General features: G+C 43.6%; 6 protein-coding genes across 10 annotated transcripts in view; 3 read left to right on the top strand and 3 right to left on the bottom strand.

Annotated features, from left to right (window-relative positions):
* Window positions 1-12,111, top strand: part of LOC132263978 (potassium voltage-gated channel subfamily H member 8) — a 30,940-nt gene extending 18,829 nt beyond the window's left edge. For all 4 annotated transcript variants that reach the window (XM_059764012.1, XM_059764011.1, XM_059764010.1 and 1 more), the window contains 9 exons: window positions 488-856; window positions 3,243-3,422; window positions 3,505-3,623; window positions 3,687-3,767; window positions 7,168-7,263; window positions 8,948-9,101; window positions 9,813-10,242; window positions 10,303-10,939; window positions 10,995-12,111. In XM_059764012.1, coding sequence (XP_059619995.1) covers window positions 488-856; window positions 3,243-3,422; window positions 3,505-3,623; window positions 3,687-3,767; window positions 7,168-7,263; window positions 8,948-9,101; window positions 9,813-10,242; window positions 10,303-10,939; window positions 10,995-11,576 — 2,648 coding nt within the window. In that variant the 3' untranslated portion in view covers window positions 11,577-12,111. The remainder of the gene's footprint in view (window positions 1-487; window positions 857-3,242; window positions 3,423-3,504; window positions 3,624-3,686; window positions 3,768-7,167; window positions 7,264-8,947; window positions 9,102-9,812; window positions 10,243-10,302; window positions 10,940-10,994) is intronic.
* A 69-nt stretch (window positions 12,112-12,180) lies between these two features.
* On the top strand, window positions 12,181-13,138 carry LOC132264147 (calcyclin-binding protein). The gene is made up of 2 exons (XM_059764244.1): window positions 12,181-12,332; window positions 12,410-13,138. The coding sequence occupies exons 1-2, from the start codon at window positions 12,312-12,314 to the stop codon at window positions 13,088-13,090; spliced, it is 702 nt and encodes a 233-aa protein (XP_059620227.1). The 5' UTR covers window positions 12,181-12,311; the 3' UTR covers window positions 13,091-13,138.
* On the bottom strand, window positions 13,106-15,291 carry LOC132264146 (uncharacterized). Its single transcript, XM_059764243.1, has 3 exons — window positions 15,083-15,291; window positions 14,857-15,021; window positions 13,106-14,797 (listed from the first exon to the last, which is right to left on the bottom strand). The coding sequence occupies exons 1-3, from the start codon at window positions 15,212-15,214 to the stop codon at window positions 13,136-13,138; spliced, it is 1,959 nt and encodes a 652-aa protein (XP_059620226.1). The 5' UTR covers window positions 15,215-15,291; the 3' UTR covers window positions 13,106-13,135.
* Window positions 15,292-15,616: 325 nt separating this feature from the next.
* On the top strand, window positions 15,617-18,545 carry LOC132264338 (transcription factor Sp2). 2 transcript variants are annotated; one of them, XM_059764497.1, is made up of 5 exons: window positions 15,617-16,405; window positions 16,474-16,649; window positions 16,713-17,885; window positions 17,969-18,110; window positions 18,185-18,545. In XM_059764497.1, exons 1-5 carry the CDS (start codon window positions 15,914-15,916, stop codon window positions 18,530-18,532), a joined length of 2,331 nt encoding a protein of 776 aa, XP_059620480.1. In that variant the 5' UTR covers window positions 15,617-15,913; the 3' UTR covers window positions 18,533-18,545. The 2 variants fall into 2 exon arrangements, with proteins under 2 accessions (XP_059620480.1, XP_059620479.1); XM_059764496.1 differs by having other exon boundaries at window positions 18,167-18,545.
* A 1,777-nt stretch (window positions 18,546-20,322) lies between these two features.
* On the bottom strand, window positions 20,323-21,451 carry LOC132264344 (galactose-binding lectin l-1-like). Its single transcript, XM_059764502.1, has 2 exons — window positions 20,871-21,451; window positions 20,323-20,716 (listed from the first exon to the last, which is right to left on the bottom strand). The coding sequence occupies exons 1-2, from the start codon at window positions 20,951-20,953 to the stop codon at window positions 20,341-20,343; spliced, it is 459 nt and encodes a 152-aa protein (XP_059620485.1). The 5' UTR covers window positions 20,954-21,451; the 3' UTR covers window positions 20,323-20,340.
* Window positions 21,452-21,486: 35 nt separating this feature from the next.
* On the bottom strand, window positions 21,487-23,891 carry LOC132264343 (uncharacterized). The gene is made up of 2 exons (XM_059764501.1): window positions 23,568-23,891; window positions 21,487-22,111 (listed from the first exon to the last, which is right to left on the bottom strand). Exons 1-2 carry the CDS (start codon window positions 23,660-23,662, stop codon window positions 21,745-21,747), a joined length of 462 nt encoding a protein of 153 aa, XP_059620484.1. The 5' UTR covers window positions 23,663-23,891; the 3' UTR covers window positions 21,487-21,744.
* Window positions 23,892-24,000: the final 109 nt, after the last annotated feature.

Here is a 24,000-nt window from a genome sequence, read left to right as displayed (position 1 = left end):
CTCTAACATGCTTTCCACATTAAAGCGTGGCAAATACAGAATGACTTGAGTTCACAAAGCGTACAGTAAATGAGATTTTCATGAGTTTGTCTGGGTGTGTTTGAAGTGAAGTTGCGCATGCAATTATGAAGAAATTAATTGCGAAATTGCATGATAAATGTTTCAGAATGAAAGCTGCTTTTAAAATCCCACACATGTGCGAATAAATCGTGAGTGTTCTAAAATAAATCTCTCTTTTGGAAAGCAACTTCTCAATTTTACTTCCTATACCCTTTTCAACTCAAAGTGCCATGAAAACTATTCAGAAAGTTTGGTGACATAAAAATTTCCTCTCTTATGAAGTTATCAAAGCTCACATGACTTCATAGCTAAATACGAGCTCTCTCAATGGGGCTGAAATTCAATCCAACGGTGAAACTTAAAGCCAAGTCGTAGAGATTTTATGTTATCATATTATAGCGCGCTCTCTCTCTCCTCACTTTTCCAGATATTATATTAAATTTCCGGACCACGTACGTGTCTCGCAAGGGTGAGGTTGTGTCCGATTCGAAAGCGATAGCGCTCAACTATCTCAAGGGGTGGTTCGTGGTGGACCTCCTGGCAGCTCTGCCCTTCGATCACCTCTATGCCAGTGACTTGTACAGTGGCGAGGAGTCGCACATCCACCTGGTGAAGCTGACGCGACTCCTCAGGCTGGCGAGGCTACTCCAGAAGATGGACCGATACTCTCAATACACGGCCATGATCCTCACACTGCTCATGCTGTGTTTCTCACTTGTTGCACACTGGCTGGCGTGTATCTGGTTTGTGATTGCAGAAAAGGAGAGGATGTACAATGACATCGATTGGGACATTGGTGAGTGATAAAATGATTTCCCCACGAAGATTATGTGAATAATATTCTTCGGGGCTGTGAAAAGTCTGTGCATGGCATATGAGAGAAAAGGGAGTCCATCGATCCGATAAGTGACTTTTGATTTATTTCCTAAGAATGAAATATAAGGGAAAAGTTTCTACCCCTCGAATAACCCAATATAATCCTAAGGGATGGAAAAGAATTCACCATTTTCCTTCAGTCCATTCGTGATGGATGAAAGAATAGGGAGCTTTTCTCACCTCTACGGCCAAGGCTTTTCCTCGGAGTGTGTTTTGGGAATTTCAGAAGAGTCACTGTGGCAATTTACAAGTTTATCATTTTGTGTCTGGTGAGTGGCAACTTCCACTTAATGCTCCAGGAATTGCCCTCATTTCGTCTGTCTCAGAACCTCTCGCACGTTCCACCAATAAAACGGATAACATGTAAATGTGTAAAGGGTGTGTAGTAATTAGCTTCTCAACCCACACCACCCTAAGTGTTCCACAAATTTCACTCGACATGCTCATTTAGTGCACTGCGCGAAGGTACAGCTGGGGAAAGGGTTAATTTATCTATGTACACAGGCTCTCTGCTCAGAGCTTTCGCCTCGAAAGTTCACAAACATTCTCTCTGTACTGGAATGCGAACTTGACACGAAAGTAAATGGTGTTTTTTACACAAAGCCAACGCATTATAAAATATCTTCGGCTGTCCTTCAACTGTCTCTCTATCAAACATCCTATTAAATCTATTGTGGAAATTATTCACTTTGTTATTGATTTCACTTTGCATAACTGGATTTTGCTATTTCAACAACTTTCGCGCCAATTAAATCCCTTCGGAGAGTTTTAACAGATTTAAAAGTTGGAAAGAGCTAAATTATGAATAGTTTTACTCCATTTACGAAATGAATTCTGTGCTGATTATGCAAGAACGAACGTGCCAAATTATTTGAAAAATGAAACTTCCTTCCAATTTGCGCAAAAGCTCATCTTCAGCTTCAACTTCTCCGCACGAGATAATTAATCACAGGGCAATAATAATATAGTAAAAGACATTTTCGTTGTGTAATTAATGTGCAGGAAATATTTCGAGCTCTCTTTTCGAACTAGCAAAATCATACAGCGTTCATTAACATGATTTCCTCTGGCAAAAACAATGGAGATGTTGTACAGTGGCCAGGAAGCTCAGTAATTGATTAAATCCACTAACATTCTTACTCATCCGTTCTCATCATCCCACATAATGTGTGTCAATTTAATTCAGGCGAGCATAAAGAGTGGATTTGAGTGGCAACGATGGCAACAAATGCGGAGGGATTTAAATGTGAACGAGAGGAAATTATTGTCTTCCTTGTTAGTTAATTTCATCATTGTGGAATCAATTTGGCTGTGGCCGCCCCGCTGTTTTTATCTCCTCGAGGACACCAATGAAAATTTTATGATGGAAAATGGCCTTCTTCCAAGGGTGATTTCTTGGTGAATAAAAGCTCTCCAATGAATGATGATGTGCCCATAAAAATTATACGATGATTTCTATCTTTTCACAATTGTCCCTTGTTGGCTTTTCCGCTCTTTGGAGTCTATTTGACGCCTCTCAGGAAACAGTATTAACTTCAGACTATATAGTGTTCACCTAATATTTGATTTACATTGAAAGTTTCGTATTTATACAAGACACGGGAGAGCGGTTCACGAGTTATTGTAGATAATGAGCGCTTTGAGAGCTTAACGCCTCCCACAGAGCTTTTGTTATACATAACAATACGAATTGGAGTCATGAATTTCCTCTGGTTTCACAAAGGCCCATGAATAGGTGGAAAATGCTGTGATTTTGGTAAACGGAGAAAAATCCACTTTTGATGAGATTTCTTGCATTTTCCTCTATTCAGCATTGCGTTGTGTGAAAAGCGATGTAGAACGCAACATTTGCATTTCGTATATGGAATAAGAGCAGGATCAAGGGCAGGATATAAAAAGATATGCTCAAAAGAATTTCCACGAACCCATGAAAGAGATTTTCAAGTACAGAAGAAGAATACGAAGAGATTTTTCATAAATTTGACTATCATGTTTAGTGCTTTTCTGCGAAAGTTTATCCTTTCTTCTCTCCTCGTCTGCTTACAAACACGTCAATATCAGTTGAGATAGTTTCATGGGAGTTTTCAAGTTTGGCTAGAGTTTGAGTCGTTTGAGTGATCTAGGGTTTAAAATCCATCAAATATTAAGTCAAATACAGTCCTTCGCGTAGTCAAACTCAACATTCAACTTGATATGATGTTTTTTGCAATTACTGGTTCTATTCATAACTTTTATTGACTGATTTGTTCTCTTCTGAACAGCTATTTGTATTTTCTTGATGAATTTGCCGCAAATATTTCTTGCAGGATGGATGCATACACTCTCGGAAAGGCTCAAGGTTCCCGTGACGAATCTCACTCAAGTGGAAGTTTATGTCACCAGTCTCTATTTCACCTTCACCAGTCTCACTTCTGTGGGATTTGGCAATGTGAGCGCCAACACCACAGCTGAGAAGGTTTTCAGTATCATCATGATGCTTATTGGGGGTGAGTTTTGCATCTCTTTTTCCGAAATAAAGAATTCACCTGAAATTTTCTCACCTGACAACATTCCCAATCGCCCAAATAGCTCTCATGCACGCTGTCGTGTTCGGTAATGTCACAGCCATCATCCAAAGAATGTACTCGAGACGGTCTCTCTACCAGAGCAAATGGCGGGATCTCAAGGATTTCATCGCACTGCATCAGGTAGAATTTTCTTGAGTGATTTGTCAAGTAGAATTCCGTGTACATCGTGTCCTGTCTTTGCAGATGCCAAAGGAACTGAAACAACGAATGCAGGACTATTTTCAGACGGTGTGGTCTCTCAATCACGGCATCGATATCAATGAGGTGAGTGTGCGAAAGCTCATAAAGGTCCACAGGTATATGTATGTTTAATTCTATTTTTGGTCATGCAACAAGAGGCCGCTATTAATAGACAATGCGCTCAATTGGTTGGCAAACAAGTCATTGAATTTAGCGTGACGCTGAATTTGGAATATTCATGAGGGTGGCTCTGTGCCGAGGAAAAATACTCACTCTCTCTCTCTCTGTCCGCTGACCAAGATTGTGATGTTGGAAATAGACATGGGTTTGCCACAGACTCAGCTCCAGAATTGCAAATTGGAGGCATCTTCTGTCCAATTTCCTGACATGTACAAGACATTCATGATGGTGTGAACAGCAGGATATGAAGTCACAGCTCACGTTCGTTGGACAATAATAGCTTTCCCGGGCGGTCTTCAGGTGCGTCGTGAGGAAAATGGATTTGATTGTTAAATTGGATTATATCGAAAAATACACACTTGAGAAAGCTCCCACGTTGGATGGAAAATCCAACTGGAGGAAAAATTCCCAGGCATGTGGATTAGTAAGGCAAGAGACTTTGCTCTTTTTGCCAAAAAAAACAGAGAACTCGTAGGATTTTGTCATAGTCAATTATAATTGAGAATGTGGGTTGAAGTATTTTTGGGTTTATGAAAAAATCTTAAGAAGTCACCTTGTCTTTTTGCGCATATCTTGCCGAAGTGGGTCAAACGTGCATTTTGATAGACACTCGTCGTGTTGATATCAAACTTCTCTGCCACGGGTACCGATGGTAAGATATCGATAAAATTGAGTCTTATAATCCAGGGGATTAATTTTGAGACGGGGTTTCAGTGGCTGGAAGCTCATGCGAGAAAAGTTTTCTCGAGTGTTTTCGATGAGTGGCAAAGCTCTTCCTATACTCGATGTGAACTAGATGCCACCGATGGCACTCTTTTCCTCATGGCCTCGTCTAGATTGAGAGTACTCTGATGCTGGCCGAAAAGGAGGGATGGAAATTGCCACATAATTCAACCAAGAGAGCAACACGTAAAGCAATTTATGGTTAATAAAACGCTTAGCTGTGGGGTGTTGAAAGTGGGAGTCACTTTATGGATTACAATCCAATTAATAGTGGCACTTGAACCACATAAAATTATGCACCACACGATGGGTCATCTTCCAAGATTGCACAAACATCCGGGCATTCTCTAAGAGCGGAATGATGACAAATTACAGATGACAAATCCCCTCTCGTGTGGTTTTGGTGCGCAAGGAATTTCATTTAGGAAATCACTCTCAAGGTAGCAATCTGATGGGAAATGTAAGTCATTGCAAAATGTATTGTACAGAATTTTCCACTTTGCGAAGCATTCCTCGGGAAAAAAGGCACTAACAACATCTAATTGATGAGGAAATATCGAATTTCCCACACTTTATGCCTTCGCCAGGAAGACAAAGGAAGGAATTTTTCAATAAAGAGATTTATAAAAGGCGATTTTTGCTCATCTTCCTCACGGACCAGAGGAAGAGCAACAATTGAGCATGGATTTTCCTCAATTTCTCCGCACGTCTTTCGCTCGCATTTCCCTTCATATAAGATTTCTCTGTGTGAGACGAATGAGTGAAACTGAATTGAGATATTTTCCCCAATATTATTCCCCCTGGGGAAGTCTCGGTGTATCTCTAATTAATGGTTCAATGTTGACGAGAGGGCTTCGTGCTGTATCTTACACATCAAAGGGATTTTGCGGTGAAAATTCGCCAGAGTCACTCGTCCATGTACGAAAATCCTGGTGTCAGAGAAAATTTTTGGGTTTCACGATCAACATCAATTTTGATTCAATATAACCGAGGAATTGAGAATATCTTTCACTTTGTCGTTCTGAGGCTTCACCAGAGATTTGAGCAATGGCAAGACATGGAAGGGTGATCAATCACATTGTCTCACACCTCATCATGTTTCTCACAATGCTTGGGATACGCACAGCTTTCGGGCTGAAGACGAGGGAATATCAACAAAGACTCTTTTGTTCTGGACGACAAGAACATGTTCTGCACTCGGGGTGGAAAAGCACACACACACACACATGGCGGATTTAGTGATATTAGGGAAACTTTCAGATGAAATGTATCTTTGGGTGTATAACTGGAAGTCCAAAAAACTTTTTCTGCCATCTCAGGAGTTTCTCTTTAAGAAATATTACGAGCTTGAAACTTGCTTTCAACTACTAACTGAATAATGAAAGAACTTGACGGAAAAATGCCGGAAACATGTATTCACCATAAAATTGATTTGTTCTTGGAGTTGAGAGGGAAAAGCTTAAATGATTGATTTCTGCCAAATGTCGCTCAATTGTCACAACATTTCTCTTCCTCCGCATTTATGCAAGTAATTGATTTGGATGGATGCACATTGATTCCTCCAATGGTTTTCCACCCTGAGGCTGTGCGGAAAATCCCTCTGTGGCTGATGAGGAACTGCTCTGTTACAATTCTTTGCGTCTCTGACGAAGACCAAATATTTCTTCACTGGCGGATGGTGTCTCGCAAAGGCCGGATATTCGGACGGAAATGAGGAGAGCAAATAGAAAAGGATTAGAGGAACGATGGATGGACGTTCTCCGTCTCAGACATCGCAATTCAGGAGATTGGACGGGAAGGAAAAAACTCACTCAAGTAATTTTTCGTGAATTATAATAATAATAATAATAATAAATTTATTCTTCCTTCTTTTTCTTTTGTGTGCGGCTGCCGCCGGCTTCATTGCCAACCTCCCCGAGCAAACGGCAGAAAGCTCGGTTCTTCGGTCGTGTATGCCATTTGGGGGAAAAGTGTTAGTTACATATATAGGTTCACAGCCTTACAATTTAATAATTTAAAAACTAACATTTCTGTTTTGAGGCCAGCGTGTCACATATTAAAAGAAAAAGGAAGGAGTAGTGGGACAGCAAAACTCTAAGAGTTGAAGCGCTGCCCACGGGTTCAGTGGGATCGGGATACATGGAGGGAGAGGGACGAATATCAGCAATGTAATGGAAGAGAGATGCGAGTACGAGGTGGAAACTTCATGAGCAACGCGAAAAACAAAGAACAAGAGAGCACCAATATGAAGGGGGGGATGCAGGTGGCTTCATCCCATTAGGACGCTGGAGTTTGCCAAAGTGCGATGGTCTTTGAACTCGCGTGTACTTCTGTGTTGACAGTGTAATTGAAAATTTGCCAATTTTCACCCTTTGAGCTCAAAAGAATTGTTCTTCGAAGGCCTTCTCCACCCGAGGCCATCTTCTCGCAACGAGTGAAAAGTTAAATAACTTACTCTAACTAATCAATTAATAATCTCTCGTGGGTGTTTTTCCTCCAAGGATATCTCTCAACTACCCGTCTTTATTTATAGGTGAAGCACGTCAATTTAATCCAATTTCATCTTTCTTCTCTCTTGCAGATTCTCAAGGAGTTCCCAGAAGAGCTGCGCGGCGATGTTTCGATGCATCTCCACCGCGAAATCCTTCAGCTTCCCATTTTTGAGGCCGCCTCTCAGGTATGTTTTCACATCAATTAAAACTCCACAGCGCGTATTTTCACAAGGCCTTCGTAGGCGGATTCTCAAGAGCTTTCAGTGAAAAGCTTTGCCTCCTATATCTTTACATTCGCGCTTTAACGATCGACAAATTTCTGCCATTCTTTAATGGCTTTTCATGGTGCAATAAATCTTTGTATTTGCCGCAGCGATCCTATTAGAATTGACGCTTTATGGGCGCACATTTTAATGTTTTAATGTGCATCCAGCATCAGATGAATAAAATGCTTTGTGAGGGGAATTTAATTGACAAATTCGGAAATGTGAGAAGAAGAGCATAAAAATTTTAATTACTGCGTGTCACTGCGATGTTTGAGCAATTTATTGACTTTTTCACTAAAATGTTTAACACTGGCATCTGTGCAAATTACACCTGGTTTTTTTTGGCCAGTGCCTGAGGTGAATTCAGAAGGTTTATCAGTCACCATACAGAAATCCTGGGGACGTTGAATTCATTTAACTTGAGCTTGAGGGAGAACTTTTAATTTGATTTATAATATTTGCGAAAATTTCAAACATTCGAAGCATTTATTCAAATTATTATTTTATACTATTTTTATAAGGTCAAAGATTTAGTTCATGTCAGAAATTTAAATTCTTTCACAATAGCACATCTGCTGTCCCACCAATACACATCCTGGACACTGAAGCTTTTCTCTTTCATCTGCTGAAGCAGTTCTAATTTGACCTTAAATATAATTTCGAATTAAAAGCGTGCATTTATTGCAAATTCAAAAAATATCAAAAATAAACTATTTCCTACGGATTCAAAGGAGTCACTCACCCAAGGCCATTGCTTGAATCCCTGAAATGAACAATGCAAAATTAAAACAATAATCAACTTCAAATTTATGAATTCTTTTTTACTTGTCATGAGCAGAAAGAAACACAGAATTGAAAAATTGAATCTCATTTTCTCTGATTCACAATTGAACCAGCAATGAAAAAATGCACAATACTGAATCATTATACTGAACTTATAAAATATTTCAAAGGCATAAAATTACAGACGATAACATAGAATTTTACTCACAACTTTTACGACTTTATGGTTATTTATAAAACCATTCAGCTGCATCTTCAAACTAAATCCAATGTTCAACTCAAACTGTGGCAGACTGTTTGAGGCTGAAATATAGGGAACTGTATCAGTCACTATTCGTTAATCCTGCGAAGTTACAATAACATACTTAACTAGAGCCTGGCAGGGAAATTCTATCAGGCAAACTTCTGGACCATCGAGAGTGTAAATAAATTCAATCAACGACGATACTAAGTAGTGTACAGTCACAGAGTTTGATCCTCTTATTGCTATGAGTAACTCTGCGCTCTACAGGTATTGTGTAGTTCGCCATCGTTATCGCAATCTAGGAATTCAGAGATTTGACCCGATTTTACACACCAGGAAATACATGATTGGGATCACGTTCAATACAATTACCATGAAGTTCAGCATGGGAGTTTAGTATGGACGAGAAGGGCGCATTAAAGGAATTCGGAGAGTTTGTGTGTGAAAACAAAAGGATTGAATTTTGATTGAATTAAACAGCCACATAGCAACTGAAATGGCAACATTTCATTATACAGATTGCACGTCAATTCGCAGTATTTCCTGGTCATTCTCAGGGTTCTCCTTTATTCGCAGGGATGCCTGAAGCTGCTTTCTCTGCATATCAAGACAACCTTCTGCGCCCCATCGGAATTTCTCATCCACCGTGGTGATGCACTAAATCACATTTACTACATCTGCAATGGTTCCATGGAAGTTATGCAGAACAACATGGTCGTGGCGATTTTGGGTGAGAGAAGACTTTCAATTGAATTTTTTTGAATGACTTTCGCTTGAATTGGAATTTTCTTGGACATCTTACAAATCCTCTTTTCACTTCGGACGACAAATGATGCGAATCGAACAGAGAAATTGCTTGCAAAACGAAATTCTCCCCACAGCGATTCTAGTCAATGGGGAATGCAAATACATTCCTGATTTATGTTGTTGTGAAATGATGCATTGGAAATTGAATTGCAGAATTTTTGACTTTTACTAGCGAATGATGAAATAAATACATATAGGAAGATTGAAGAATTTTGCATCAAATAGCATTATTCGACAAGAGTTTCCTTTCAAAACAATCCATGAGAGATATTTGTCATAAACAATGACTATTCGAAGCTCTATAAATTGAAAAGAGCATAAACCTTGCATAGCTCAGCAAAAGCAGTTACCCAGCATACGAAAAACGTATTCGTGAATCAAAACTACTCATTTCATTCAATGTTTCGCTTTCCTTCTATACAATAAATTCGACATCCAGAGAGTCGTTATTTGTTTATGAGTTCATTGTATTTCTACATTTTCCCTCCCTGAAGATATAAGAGGAGGAAATGAATCAAGGAAAGACCTCAAAGAATTGATTTTCGCTGAAGTGGAAAGAAATTGTGAATGGCAGGACGATTTCTAATGGTTTGCCATTGAGATACAACATTTCACATTCGCCTTGTTTTAACAGGAAAGGGAGATTTGGTCGGATGCGACATCTCTGCGCACTTGTCCACCCACTCCAATGGTCAAGGAGCCAACACAAATGCCCAGACGTCGCAGGATGTTGTGGTGAAGAGCAGCAGCGACGTGAAGGCGTTGACTTACTGTGATCTCAAGTGTATTCACATGTGTGGCCTGGTCGAAGTCCTGAGGCTCTATCCTGAGTATCAGCAGGAATTTGCAAATGACATCCAGCACGATCTCACGTTCAACTTGAGAGAAGGATACGAAGCTGAGCAGGAGTCAGACATCAATGGACCTTCTCTAGCTCTGCCATCGATCAGTGAAGACGACGAAAACCAGCCAGAATCCGATGCGCACTCAGCTTCTCCTCAGACAAATGTCGCGAGATCTCCGCTGCACACAAGCAGTCCCAGGCACGGGAAGTTTCTGCAAAGGTGAGGACTTAGTCATAAGCCTTAGGGATGATAGACTCCAAACTGCGTTACGTTTTCCAGAGGGAGATCCTTGGCTGCCTTGAGGGAGAGAGTTGAGCGCCAACGATCCGTTCCCAATCAATCGCCTACGATGCAACGCACACAGTCCAACAGTCTGGAAGGCCTAAACCTAGAACAACCCCATAAGCGCTCCCACGATCGCCTGGACAGTCTCCACCAGGACGTGGCGGCGCTCAGTATTGAAGTCCGCAATGCCATCCAAGCCCTCCAAGAGATGGCCATGTCTCGCCTGGCCTCACAGGCAGATCTATCAGCTAGTCGCTTCGCTCCGGCGCGCTCCATCCCCAATCTGCCCAACGGCACGGGCCCCATGATGGCTTACGAGCAGCTCATGATGGCGCGCAGCTCATCCCATCCACCAGAGATCTGGGGCAGGGAGATGTCCCTGCCCGAGGAGCAGTTCACGCGGGGCGGTGGAGCGCCACCCGAGTATGCCGAGTCCGTGAGGAGTCTCAGTACCGTAGCCACGCAAACGGACGCGGCGATCGACTACGAGACACTCGAAAAGATCGTCCTCCGCAATCCGCGGCTCGTTCTCGGCATCCTCGGGATAGACGCTGTTTATCGCACGGAGTGCGAAGTCACGCCCAAGCCATCGACACTGAACACCATTCCGGAGGCTCTCAGTTCGCCAGAGGTAAGAAGAATCAGCCCCAAACGGAGTCGGTTGCATTACAAATGTCCTCTTTCAGGTGAGCAACAACAATCTCAATGGTCTGCTGAGTGATGAAATCATCGGAGAGGAGGTGCCCAATGAAAACTCTCGCTCCACTGATGCCCTCCTGGGCAACAGCTGCGAAGATGTGGCCGCGAAGGAGGACAATCCCGCCGAAAGCACCTCCTTTGCCGCCACTCTGAGGGAAAAGTACAAGTGGGAGAAGAGCCTGAGGAAGTCCATGTCGGACTTCGGGATGAGCAAGTCTAGCAGTAGCAACAGTCTAACCACAATCTCAAATAGCAAATCCACGGACTCAGACATGACGGGGAAGCAGAAGACCTCGCGGAGGTCCTTCAAGGGAGCGCCAGAAAAGAAGGAGTACGAGAGATTCTCCTCGGCTGAGAGCCCACCAGAGTGTCTGCCCTCCACGTCGGCCTACTTCGATGAGGCGGATGAGAAGAGAGCCCTCCTGGGCAGAGACACCAAGGTGACTCTGCGGCGCAGCAGCAGCAACTCTAGAGCGCCGGCAATCTATCGCTTCTCGGCAGGAGATGCTGACAAACTGGAGGCAGGCATAAAGAATCTGCCATCGACGAGATCCCTCAAGGAGAGCTGAATCCTTTCTTCACTCCCCCCATGTCTCTTCCCTCCACCCAAAATCACAAGTAGAATTTACTCTATCTCAAACTGTCCATCACGTGTATTTTTGACCCTTTACCTCTAAATTTCAGTGATAAGAGAGGCGAAAAAGTAATAATTTTGTACATATCACAAAATGAGAGTTAACAACTCTCGATGGGAAATTATTTTTTTCAATTAGAGTGCCTCTGAATTAACTTCTAAAAGAAAGAATCAACAATTATAAACTGAATGTTCAGCAAGAGACTTTGGCTTATCTTAACGTGGAAAAGAAACACTCTCTATACTCTTTGAATGTACATCTTTCGGAGTTTATATTTTTAGGAGAAGAAAAATCATGTGAATTACTGTGAATCTGTAACATTCCACTTACGATAAATTAACTTGAATTAAGTGACGTGATAGTTGGTAGTTAAGCACATTGATTGGCATCAAAATCTGCTTTATTTTAGGATGAATAAATGAAAATTCAATTGCATGATTTGTGTTGATGATCATGATTTCGAATAAAGGCGGTGCTAAAATTTGTTGCTTTTTGAGTAGATGGCGGTGTCATCGATGGAACATTCCAGATTTCCCAGATTTCCAGAAAGAAGCAAGTAAGTTGGAGAGCGCAGGAGAGCTCCTATCTAGACGGATTTTGCCCAGGAAACCTTCCTAATCCCGTTATCAGTGATAAATAACGTGAATTACCCAACCCAGCAACCTTGAGATGGAGCAGAAAATGCAAGAAGTGAGTGTTTTGGGAAAACTGGCCAAGAAATCCCGTTGCCTTAGGAATAACCTTAAATTTTGTTGTTTGTCCGGTAGCTGAAGAAAGACGTCGAAGAACTCAAGCTGCTACAAGAGCAAGCGGTTCGGGTGCGCGTCAAGGATGCCCTAAGTCTGGAGAGGAGGAAGTTAGAAATTGAACTCTCGACACTGCAGCAGAATCTGATCAACAGCAGCGCTTCAGCTTCCACTGCATCTTCCGGCCCCAGAAGATACGTTGTGGAGTTGACGAACTACGCGTTCGACCAGAGCGATGCCTTCGTGAAGCTCTTCGTGACCCTGGACGGCGTGCAGACAGTGCCTGAGGAGGGAGTGACTGTAACCTTTACGGAAAAGTCGCTGGAACTGAGAGTGTCTGATCTCAATGGAAAGGATTACAGTCTCGTGGTGAAGAATCTCTTGGAGGCCATCGTCGTGGAGAAGAGCTACAGGAAGATCAAGACGGATATGATTGCTCTCTACCTGAAGAAGGTGAAGCCAGGCAAGAAATGGGATTGTCTCACGAGCACCGAGAAGAAAGTGAAGGATAGTAAGAACAGCGCCTTTTCTATGGACGATGACGCAGACTCTAAAGACCCGTCAGCAGGCCTCATGAATATGATGAAGAAGATGTACGAATCTGGAGATTCAGACACTAAGAGAATGATCGCGAAAGCATGGACCGAAGCTCAAGAGAAGCGCGACGGTAATATGCCAATGCCGCCAATGCCAGAACTGTAAGCAGAAACGTTCCAATTCCGAGTAAATACAACTTTATTGTAAGCCCTAGTACAGCTGAACCACTTCTATCGTGTACCACTTGGCCGTTCCTTGCGTCTGACTGATGGTCTTGTTCTGGCTGATGCTGTACAAAACGGGTGACAAATTCGTCAGTTCATTGATATTCCCGTGGAAGCTGGAGATGGCTTTTCGCCACTTCTTCAAACACTTCTCAATCTTTTCATCCCCGCACATCACCAAGTGATGATAGTGAGCATCCAATAAGGCGGTGAACCACTGAATTATCCTCTCATCACCATCCCAGACTCTATCGCCGATCATCGGCCGCTCCTCGAGCTCAGATTCCTCCAGGACCGCGAGCAGTTGCTTCAGGAAAGAATTGACGTGATCAGCATTCAATTGACTTCGCAGTTCCTCAACCAGGAACTCATGGGAAAAGTCCACACTGAGCACTGTTAGGAGGAAGTCCCAATTCTGCTTATCCAGAGCATAAATCAGGCAGTTCACCAGCCTTTCCTCAGATACACAACTGTAGCGTCTCAGGCAATTTGTCGCTTCGTCTATTGTATCGCTTGCCAGAGTTAGAGAGATTAATTTGTTGGATATCTCATACTCTGAAGCCCCAGAAACTTCCAATTCAGTGGCGAGGAACTCAAATTCCTTCCTCGAGAAGACAGTCGCATGCGGATGCGTGAAAACCTTCACCTCCACTCCATCTTGGTGGCTTTTCTCAACAAACTGCAAAGCAATGCTTCGTCTCTTCAGTAAACTCAGGTGCTCGGCGAACTTTTCCTCCGAAGTCACGCGGAAAACACGTCTGTTGAATTGGAAATCTCTCTCTTTTCTAATCAGAGCCACTTCTTGAATATCTTCATCTTCTTGGCCGAGAAAATTCCGAGAATCTAATTCAATTTCCTGTTCCAGTTCATCCTCTTCGTTGATGTAATCCTTCTCCACTTCTCTGAATTTCTGAGGGCTTTTCTGACTGCCCACCATGTCAGCTAATTGAGCCTTGGATATCCTGAATGGCACAACAGCAAGAGTCTGTCCAGCCACAATGAGAATATTCGAGTCCACAACGAAGAGGCGAGAATTGTTGAAGTACACTTTGAAGAACTGCTTCGCTTGGGCGACATTGAAGAGAACATTGTAGAGGATCAGCGATGAGCCCTCCTGGCCGATGTTCGCCCCATAAATTGCCAGGTAGTCTGGAGAAACACTGATCACACTCAGAGGTTGCTCAACACTCACTGCACTGAGCATGGCGATGAATTGTCCTGGTCCATCTTCCTCCTCGTCGAATCTAATCGCTCTGCGGAAGATTCTCTTGTCTGACCAGATAGTGATGAGAACAAGGCCTTCTGTGACTGTGTAGCCCACCAATTTGCTATGTTGATCCCCACGCCGGAGATTAATCCTGACAGAATTACCGACAGGAGTGTGAGAAGCGCTTTCCAGGACGTAAAAATGAGCTTCCACATCTTTAGTCACCAGATTCTTGGCGAAATAAGCGAGGATAAACTCTCCTGTGAGTGTGGTCAAAACCTTTGGATGTTCAATGTCATAGTCCTGACCAAGAAGACCATCCTTTAAGGAGGCTGTGTTGGTAATCACTGCCGAGAGGGAGACGCTTGTGCCATCTTCAAAAAGGACTAAAGTCTCTCGATTATCGCCGAAGGTCACGAGATCCTTCACGTTTTTCTGCAACTATAGGAAGCTTTGAGATCTTCTCATCAACTTCTAGTGTTTCTTCTCTTGAGATTTACCTTAACTTTCCGAATCTTTTTGAGGTTCGTCTCGGAATCCGACCAACACTTGAGACTCCTGTGTCCAAACACTCCAACGTACTTTCCTGACTCTCCATCGAACACCACCTTGTTGGATAGCTTCTCCAACACTGTCCAGCTGCGAATTTGTTTCTGATCCTTCAGCTGGGAGACCAAAAACAAAATGTGTTAACAAGATCAAGGTGTAAACATAACCTCATCGCACCTTTGTAATTATGACGATGTTTCTCGCAAGGGTGTTGATAATTGCACCATCTTCTGCATCCGCTGAGACACCCAGGAACTCTCGGCTATCGTTCACAGGGCAAAGAGTGTAGTACGCGAGTAATTTAGCCATTTTTGCCACCTGAAAAACACCGAACAAAAACAACGCACGCGTGATCTCTGCCACTGACAGCCGCGAAGGGGAAATCGTGTGTCGCAGAGTAGGAGTGAGCGAGACAACTATATGGATCGCGTGAGATGCCAACAACAATAGTGGTTATTTTCTTATCTCACATTAATTCCTTTACATTTTCATTCTTGAATTATTCTCGTGATATTATAATCATGTCGCTGTGATTCTGTGCAATATTCAACCACAGAGTAACAATTGGAAGAATTCTGGGGGGGGAAGTTTTGAAAATTCACCACTCGGCGGGAAAATCGAGGGGACTCATCGACGATGAAAATGGAGTCCTTGCGAGTTTGCCGCGTCGCCGCCGGAGGCGTTGGTGTCGCACATCGAGTTTTCATCGACGACTCTCTTGGAATTTGTTTATTGTGAGAAAAATCGCTTCTGGCATCGATTAAACAGTGTTTTCGGCCTGTAAAATATTTCAAAGTGTTCCGGGATTGTCTATTGTGCCGCTGGTAGTGCTTATGTGGTTCCAGTAGTGACGCAAGTGGTAGTTTTTGGGGCGACAGCCAAACCTAACCTCACTCAGTGTTGGAGGCCTTCGCCTCCCTCTTTTGCGACTTTTTGGGGCTCTCTGCGACTGCAGAGTGCCTCGGGGGCTGGTGAGGGGGCCCCCTGGATCCAAGTGGTGGCCGCCAAATGGCGAAAATGTCGGAGTACAGGTGTGTGAACTACTACGAATTGTGTCGCTTGTGCACTGGGAGTCATGGGACAAAGGTGCACATATTCTCGGAGGATGGGAAGAAGAGGAACCTGTTCAACAAAATCACGGGCTGTCTGCCCATTCAGCTGAGCGAGAAGGATAAGCTGCCCAAGATAGTGTGCGGGCAGTGTTTGCAGCAAGTGGAGTCCATTATGGAGTTCCGGGAGACGTGCATAAATGCCCAAACAATGCTGGAGAGTTGTCTCAACTCCTCGAAGCTGCGCAATGAGGGAAAGGTGTACATCAAGGATGTGGTGGCGAAGAGGAATGTCCTGCCAACGGCCACTCCTGCCCTTGTCACCGTGCGACCGGCGACAATGGCGAACTCTGTGAAGACAGTGAGCGCAATTCCAACCAGTAATGTCACTCAGATTTCCACGCAGAACAGCGACTTCCTCAGCAGCATCATCCAGGCAGTGGGAATACCGGTGAGCAGTTGAAGAATGCACTGGGATTAGACGCAAATTCTTATTGATAGCATTGTTTTTGTTTACAGTCTGTTGAGGAGGGCACCATTGAGACACAGACGCCAACGCAAATCACTCCTCAGTACACGCTCACCCTCGATGGACAGACTCTCAAAGCCAATCCCATTCAGTACAAGATCAAGGAAGAGCCCTCGGGACCCACTCTCGTGGCCACGACCACTGAACAGCAGCAACAGCAGCAATCGTGAGTATTCCGTGAGCATTGATAATCCGAATGGCGTTGATTGACGAATTCACTGCATTTCAGGGCATATGCTCAAGTGGACGAGTTCTTGAAACTGAAGACCACCACGCAAATTGGCTCCACGCAGATCACGAGGCGCACCGTGAAAGCCGTGAAGGCGCCCGAACCGCCAAAAAACAAGAAGCCCAAGATAAATCTAGTTCTAGCCACACCAACGGCTTCTCAGCAGCAGACCAAGGTCGTGACGACACCTTCGATCACTACGACGCCGGTTGCCATGAGCACGAGTCCCACTAAGACGGTGGCTCTGCAGGATTTGAAGATTTTCTCACCCACCAACAAGTGTTTCTTGCCCATCACACTCAAGGACGGGAGCACAGATCAGCAGATACTCACGCAGATCGACACAAAGAACATCGTGCTGCCGGCGGCATTTCTTCAGATGAAGCTGCAACCACAGCTGACGACCGTGGATGGACAACCGGTGGTGCAACTCACGCCTGCCGCAATTCCCACCAGTTTGTCCATCTCATCGACGCCCACGGCGCAAATTCAGCAGGCGCAGACTTCGACGGTGTCGTCGAGTCTGGCTGAGGCGGTGCAGAATGCCGAGATCATCTTCACGACGTCCACGGCGCAGTTCCAGCAACAGACGCAGCAAGTGCAGCCAGTCAGTCAGGCGTCGACTGTTCGCATAACACCGCTCAGCAGCACATCTCCCGTCGTCACGGCGGCCAGTCCGTCGCCCCAGAAGATCTCTCAGCCCGCCACTATTACCATTCAGACATCGCCGCCAAAGCCACAGTTGACGAAGCTGGCACAACCCGTGCAACCGAGGAGGATCACGATTACGAAGAAGCCCGCACCAGTACCGGTCGCGCTGCAGAAGGTGGAGCCTCCGAAAGCGCCGACACCGGTCGCGGTGAGCACGGTGATTCCCACGACAACCACCGCCACGACGACCACCACCATCCGGACGGCCAACATTCCGCCCAACTGCACCACCTGTGACACGTGCGGCAAGACGTTCAAGCGCAAGGAGCACCTCATTCAGCATCTGAAGCTGCACGCCGGCCTGAGGCCGTTCAAGTGCGAGGAAGTGGGCTGCAACAAGACGTTCAGTCGCAAAGAGCACCTCATGAGGCATGTGGTTTCGCACACGGGAAAGAAGATGTTCAGCTGTGAGTTCTGCCATAAGTTCTTCTCACGCAAGGATAACCTCAACAAGCACAAGAGGTCAGTGTTTTGTTTTTGCAGCTTCTTTTATGTTTGAGAATTCTCTTAGTTTCTGTGTTAATCTGGGCGGTGTTTGGTTTCAGAACCCACTCGGAGTACGTGAACAACGGCCCGTTCTACTGTGAAATCTGCCAGAAGAGCTTCGTGGTGAAGATGTACTACGTGCAGCACAAGGCGATGCATGAGAAGGAGGGAACGGACGTGACGGGAGGTGATGACTCCAAGGTAGACCAAGAATTCCCTTGAGTCGCTTCCCTGTGACCAAAACTCACATCTTTCAGTCCAAATCGAACGTGAAGAAGGAGGCTGGAGAGGAGGGATCCACGCAAGCGGCCAATGGTGCTGGTGAAAGTGTGGCTGAGGTGGAGGATGCGGCGCAGGAGGGTGGCGATCAGGAGGGTGGCGCTGAAGAGGTGACGGGTGAGGAGTCGATGGTTGTGAGCACGCCATCGAGTCAGCCGCAGATCATGCAGGTGCACTTCACGCCCGTGACTTCGGGTCAGGGCGGCGGCGGCACAGCGATGGGCTCTCACGACACGACAGTGCTCACGCTGCCCTCCAACATCTCCAACTTCGTTACCCTCAATTCCACGCAGTTTGTGGCGTCGTCAGATGTGATGAGTCACTTCAAGATTGACAACAATTGAGACTCTCTTTGCAGTGATAATTCTCACCTTTCTCTCTAAAGAAAAAAAAAATGCCTCATTTTGGCAAAGCAGTCACAATTCCCTCTGGACAAGAAGGGATTCTTCGTTTTAAGTGTATTTTAGTGTGTGTGTGCATGTAATTTTGTGTGTTGGTTTGTTTGTGGAAAAAGTTAAGATTTTTAAAAATCTGATTGTGTGCTAGAATAGAAACAAGAAAGAAGAAGGAGAAGAAGAAAAAATTGAAGATATTCAATGATTTAAGATAAAAACACTAGCATATAAAGGATAACAAGTCATGAAAAAAAAATAGCAGAAAGTAATTTAAATGATAATTATAAAGTGACAAAAAGGTTAATTCTAAAATGATATAGTAATTATAGTGTTTTTTGTGTAAAATGTAATCTCAATTATATTTAGAGGATAAAATCTTAATCAGAAATTCTTTCGCATCACTGTAAGGAGAGATTTTATCCCAATTTCTCACATGAGAATTCAGCACAAGAATTACCTTAATTGTTCCGCGCATTTGCTATGGAAGGATGAATAGAAGCTAAGAATAGTCCTGTATTTATTTCATGATTTCACTTAGAGCCACATTTTCGTTGCCATATTTTTTTTATTGTATTTAAAATAGCGTTTTGATTTAATCAAATTGATTGTGAGAGATTTTTTTTAAGGGTATTTATTATGTAAATGGTTATTTTACAATTTTTTCATACCTTCTTAATTGCAATTCGAGAATCTGTGTCACATTTTAATTTATAGTAGAGGTAATTTCTCGATTTCCTTCCAATTGAGGAATGAGAGTACGTGAATGAACCACCCCTGAAATCGCGTGTAAATATTTGATAAATGGAACAAATTGCTTTTTTTGTAATGTTTCTCTCTCTCTTCAAATACATTTTCAATACATAATAGAAAGTACACAATTAGAATTTACATTTGGAATGGCATGTGTTTATTGCTAAGTAATCAAATGAGGTTCTATTCTGGTGTTGAGGCACAACGGAAACTGTGCGATGTGCTTTTTGACTGGAGTAGTACTGAAAAGTGAGAGGATGTAATGGAATTATGTAACAATTTCGCGTACCAAAGTGTTTTCATTTCTCTCTCTTTAAATTAATTGTAACTATATTGCAATGATGGAGATCTTAATAATTATAGATAAAGCATATGATGGAGTTTATTAAGAAGTATTCTAGATAAGTCAAAGAGACCATTATTTATTCATGGAGATATTCTTGAAGGAGAAATCAACACACACACACACGCATACAAGATAAAATTCAATTGATACTTGTGTAGTGTAAAAAAAAACAGAATGAAGATGATTTGCTGATAGAAGAACAAACCCACAAAGATCTAATGTTTAAAAAGGGGAGGAAACAACAATTGTAGATTTAGGAGTAATGAGAGTATAGTGTGTAAAATTTAAGCTAAAATCATGTCTCTAGCCATATTTTATTTTGAAAATTTACTACTGTATGTAATTGTCACATGACTATGTTGCGTATCCGGTGATGGAACGAATGAATGTGATTACACTTTCACTCTCCAGGTGATATTTGTTAGCTCAGCAATGGAATTCGCCTGTGATCTATTTTTGAAGGCAGCGCGAGAAGCCAATTCATTCGTTCGTTCAATCGCCGAGAATTCTCCCTCTGTGCAATCATACTGAACAGAGGTGAGACTTGCAAACTCTGTACACCCCCAGGAAAGTCTATTAGAAATCAAATCAAATATATAAAAGTATGTACAATTAATATGTGAACTCCCTTCCAGGGTTTTTGGGGATTCGCATTTCACCCTCAGGCTTTCTTCTGTGCGCCACCACAATCGGCCGATCTGGCGGCGCGACTGCTGTACTTGAAGCTGAGACGATCCAGCTGCTCGAGATCATCCCAAATCTGAATGGACTGCGTCTGCGAGATGTCCAGCTTGTGCGTGAAGCTGGCCAAGAAGCTGTCGTTCTCGTAGATGATGATGCTCTCGCGATTGAAGAGGAATGAGACCTGGAAGCGCTGCGACGGGCGCGTCCATGAGACGATGTCCGTGAACTCCTTCTGCCAAATCCCGCCCACCTTGTGGTTCAGCACCACGCGATCCTGCGAGCTGGTTGTGCCGAATTCCGTCCTCATGTGGAGAGGAATGTTGTCGTTGTTGATGACGAAATTGACGGAGAATCTGCATCGCGTTGGGTTGATATTTAATGTTTCGTTCGTTTTTTTTTTATTATATTGTCAACACATTAAGCACAGTGAGAAAGTCATAAACTTGGCAAACTTCCCATTCACGCAAATCGTGAAATTGTGGCACGAAATTCTCCTATCACACTTACTTCTTTGCCGTCGCCAAAGTGCTGCCTTCGATGACTATCTCATCGTTGGTGGAAATCTTCTTCGGTAGGACAAGGGACAGCATTTTTTTGATGTTCTCTTATGAACGCCTCTCGCTTGACTGTGCCTTCTCGGATTATTGTGCGGTTATCAGAAGAATTGTAGCGATAAGATTACACCTTCCGACTCTCACAAGGGTCACTGACGAATGTGGCGCTCTGGCGAGAGAGCGCGTCCTGAACAGGCGCCTTTTCGTGTCCGGGAAATGCGAAATTGCGACTTGTGACACAATTTCACAGCAATTTGTGGGTGAAGAATGTTGAATAAGGAAAAAGGAAAGAACGAGGGAAAGTGCACTTGTTACAGTGGCGAGTTGAAGAATGGAAACAGACGTTTCACTGAGTAAATAATGATAACAGCTGAATTGATTGTGGTTAATTGAGTCATTATATCGCTGAAAAGGGTGGGGGGAGTGAAATACAGTTTAAAAGATTTAGTTGGAAAATCATGAAAAATTGATATCATTCTAAGTCTCACCACTGTAATATGTATAGCAATACTTTCCACTCACTGTGGTCAGAAGCGCATGAATGAGCGCAAGAATGAAAAGAAGTGGAGTAAATTCTTAACCATTTTACTACGATATGTAATTCTCTATAAAAACAAATTAAAAATTCAAATTGTCGTTACATTTATACGGTGAGTGTGTGTGGGAAGGCTCTTTGATTGCTTTTCCCAGGAAAAATAATGAGCAGGGCGCGAGAGCTGAGAAGGTTTAGTAGTGCCACATTGAGTATATAGAGCCGACGTAAAGAGAGGAAATTGCCTTCGACGAACATTGAGCGCGATCTTTTTCCCTGGAACTCGTCGTGATTCTCACACGCTGTTCTCGCTGGGGTGCTTGTAGCGGAAGATCACCTCCGTGATGTAGTCGAGATCGTCCCAGATCTGCACAGTCTTGATGTCACTAATGTCCAACTGGTGGTCGTACTTGTATTGGAAGCACCGGTTGTCGTCGTCCGTGTAGACTGTGATGTCGCGATTCGTGAAGAGGAATGTGAGGATGAAGTCCTGACCAGGTCCGTCGATCCACGTGTTGGAGTTGATCACTTCGTCGCCCCAGACGTAGTTCTTGTGGTTCTGGATCACGCCCACGGACGGATCTGCCCTGAAGAGCGTCTTGAAGTGGTAGGCAATGTAGGACGGCGTTGGACTCGACTCCAGGCAGAAGTTCACGGAGAAACTGGCGTCAGAGAGAAGGGAAACGCCTTAGAGAATCTATTTCTTGGAATTCCTCACTGGCCGGTGGTATTTTTAGAGCGGTCGCGCGCGGAAGGGGCAAAAGGAAGTCCGAGGAAAGTCATTAATTTTTCACAATGCGTCCTGAGCTATGGGGCAAGGTGACCTCATTTCTGGGACATGGTGTACGGATGGGTGGTCTTTTGACGCTGAATGACTATGACTAGTCCCAGAGGGAGAAATTGCGAATGGCATAAAAAATTAATTACACGCATTCCAACATAAATTGCATTGATTTACAAATCACAATAGTCACGAAAGTGTTGTTTGCAGAAGGGAAGGAAAAAAAAAGAGAGGAAAAATTGTACTGCCGTTGCTGAGAATCCTACAATCATCGCTCTGTAGAGTCTAGACTTTTAGTTTGTAACAGGGAAACGACAATAAAGATAATGGGAATGATTGATATTAGAGATAACAGCACATGATGACAAAACAAAGTATGTTTTATCATTCTACTGAAGTGTTATTAATTCAACAACAGTTTATCGATATTTTGCAGTAGAAAAATTTCACTCTCTACCTTAATAAACATTAAACGGAAAACTGGGATTAAGAAGCCTAAAAAATTGAGTCACCGAGATTTTTTGCCTTCCATCTAATAAAATATTGATAGCAAAGCATTTATATGAAGAAATAAAACTCAAGAATTAGTTTTCCGATCAAAATAAACTAAAATGGGGTTTAAATTTAAATCCGTGATACGGATTGAGCAAATGTTGCAAAAACGGAGTGTCTGGAAGATGATTTTGCTGAAATATGAATATTTTACCTTATAAGATTGAGAATTCACTGAAATTTCCCAGAAAAATGTAGTTGAGAGAGCAATTATACTCACATTTTCCAAATCAATTTGTCAAAACATTTATTCAAGTGATGAGAGAACGAAGAGACACACGCGGAAAGCAAAGCGCTGACCGTGAGTCCCTAATTTATCAGCGTGTAGCTGGAAAGTGGCGGATTTTCTCGGTAAACTGTGTTCATCAGTCGCTTTACTTTACTTTTTAATTATTCACTTTGCTAAACAAAATTCCCTGAATACCTCCAATTATATTGATAAACACCATGGGAATCTCTGTGCAATTGAGACAATTGAGCAAATTGACTGGCGATTAGTGTGTCTATGTGAGAGGTGTACGACCTCCTTGGGGAAATGTTCCGCCTTGGCGGGGCGCGATTCTTGAGAGTTGAGGAAAAGTGGGTGAGAGAGGCGCACGCGAGGCGGCGATTTATATGTTTTGCGGTGGAAAATCGTTAAAGAGAATTGAAGTGTGTTGGACCCAGGGACGGAGTCAGTTTTGGCGGCAAAATTCCAGAGTGTGTCGGATTCCAAAAATGAGGCCACGCTGACTCATCTATTGTGAGATAATCGGGCCGAAAATAGATCCGGAAGGTGAACTTACACCTCGGCGTCCTGCTTGATCTTCCCCTTGAGCACGATTTCGTCGTTGAATCGAAGCTGTTGCGGCAGGACAGCATAGAATGGTCTCTCTGTCATCTCAGGGACACTCTCCGAATGGGCAGCACTCGAGCACACGCGGCCGCGGGGCCTCACACACACATGACACGCGTGGGCGACACTCTGTCTCACTGGACAATCGATTCTACTGCCACTGACACGTGCAAGAGCATCTTCAAGAGAGATTTCCTTCCTTCGAGCCGATACACTCCTGGTCAGCTACTCTTGCTACTCTTTCTGCCGGCCGCGAGGCAAATGCGAGCGCCGAGAGAGCGAGGCTGCGCCAGCGCCTCTGGTGTGGCGGGAGGCCGGCGAAATGGACGCCATCTAGCGATAAGTGACCATTATTGCACTTTCAGGTTATCATATTTGACATT

Source organism: Phlebotomus argentipes, unplaced genomic scaffold, assembly GCF_947086385.1.
Source record: "Phlebotomus argentipes unplaced genomic scaffold, Phlebotomus argentipes genome assembly contig_32, whole genome shotgun sequence".
NCBI lineage: Eukaryota > Metazoa > Arthropoda > Insecta > Diptera > Psychodidae > Phlebotomus > Phlebotomus argentipes.
The sequence above is the reverse complement of the archived record's forward strand: the minus strand, read 5'-3'. Positions and strand labels throughout refer to the sequence as shown.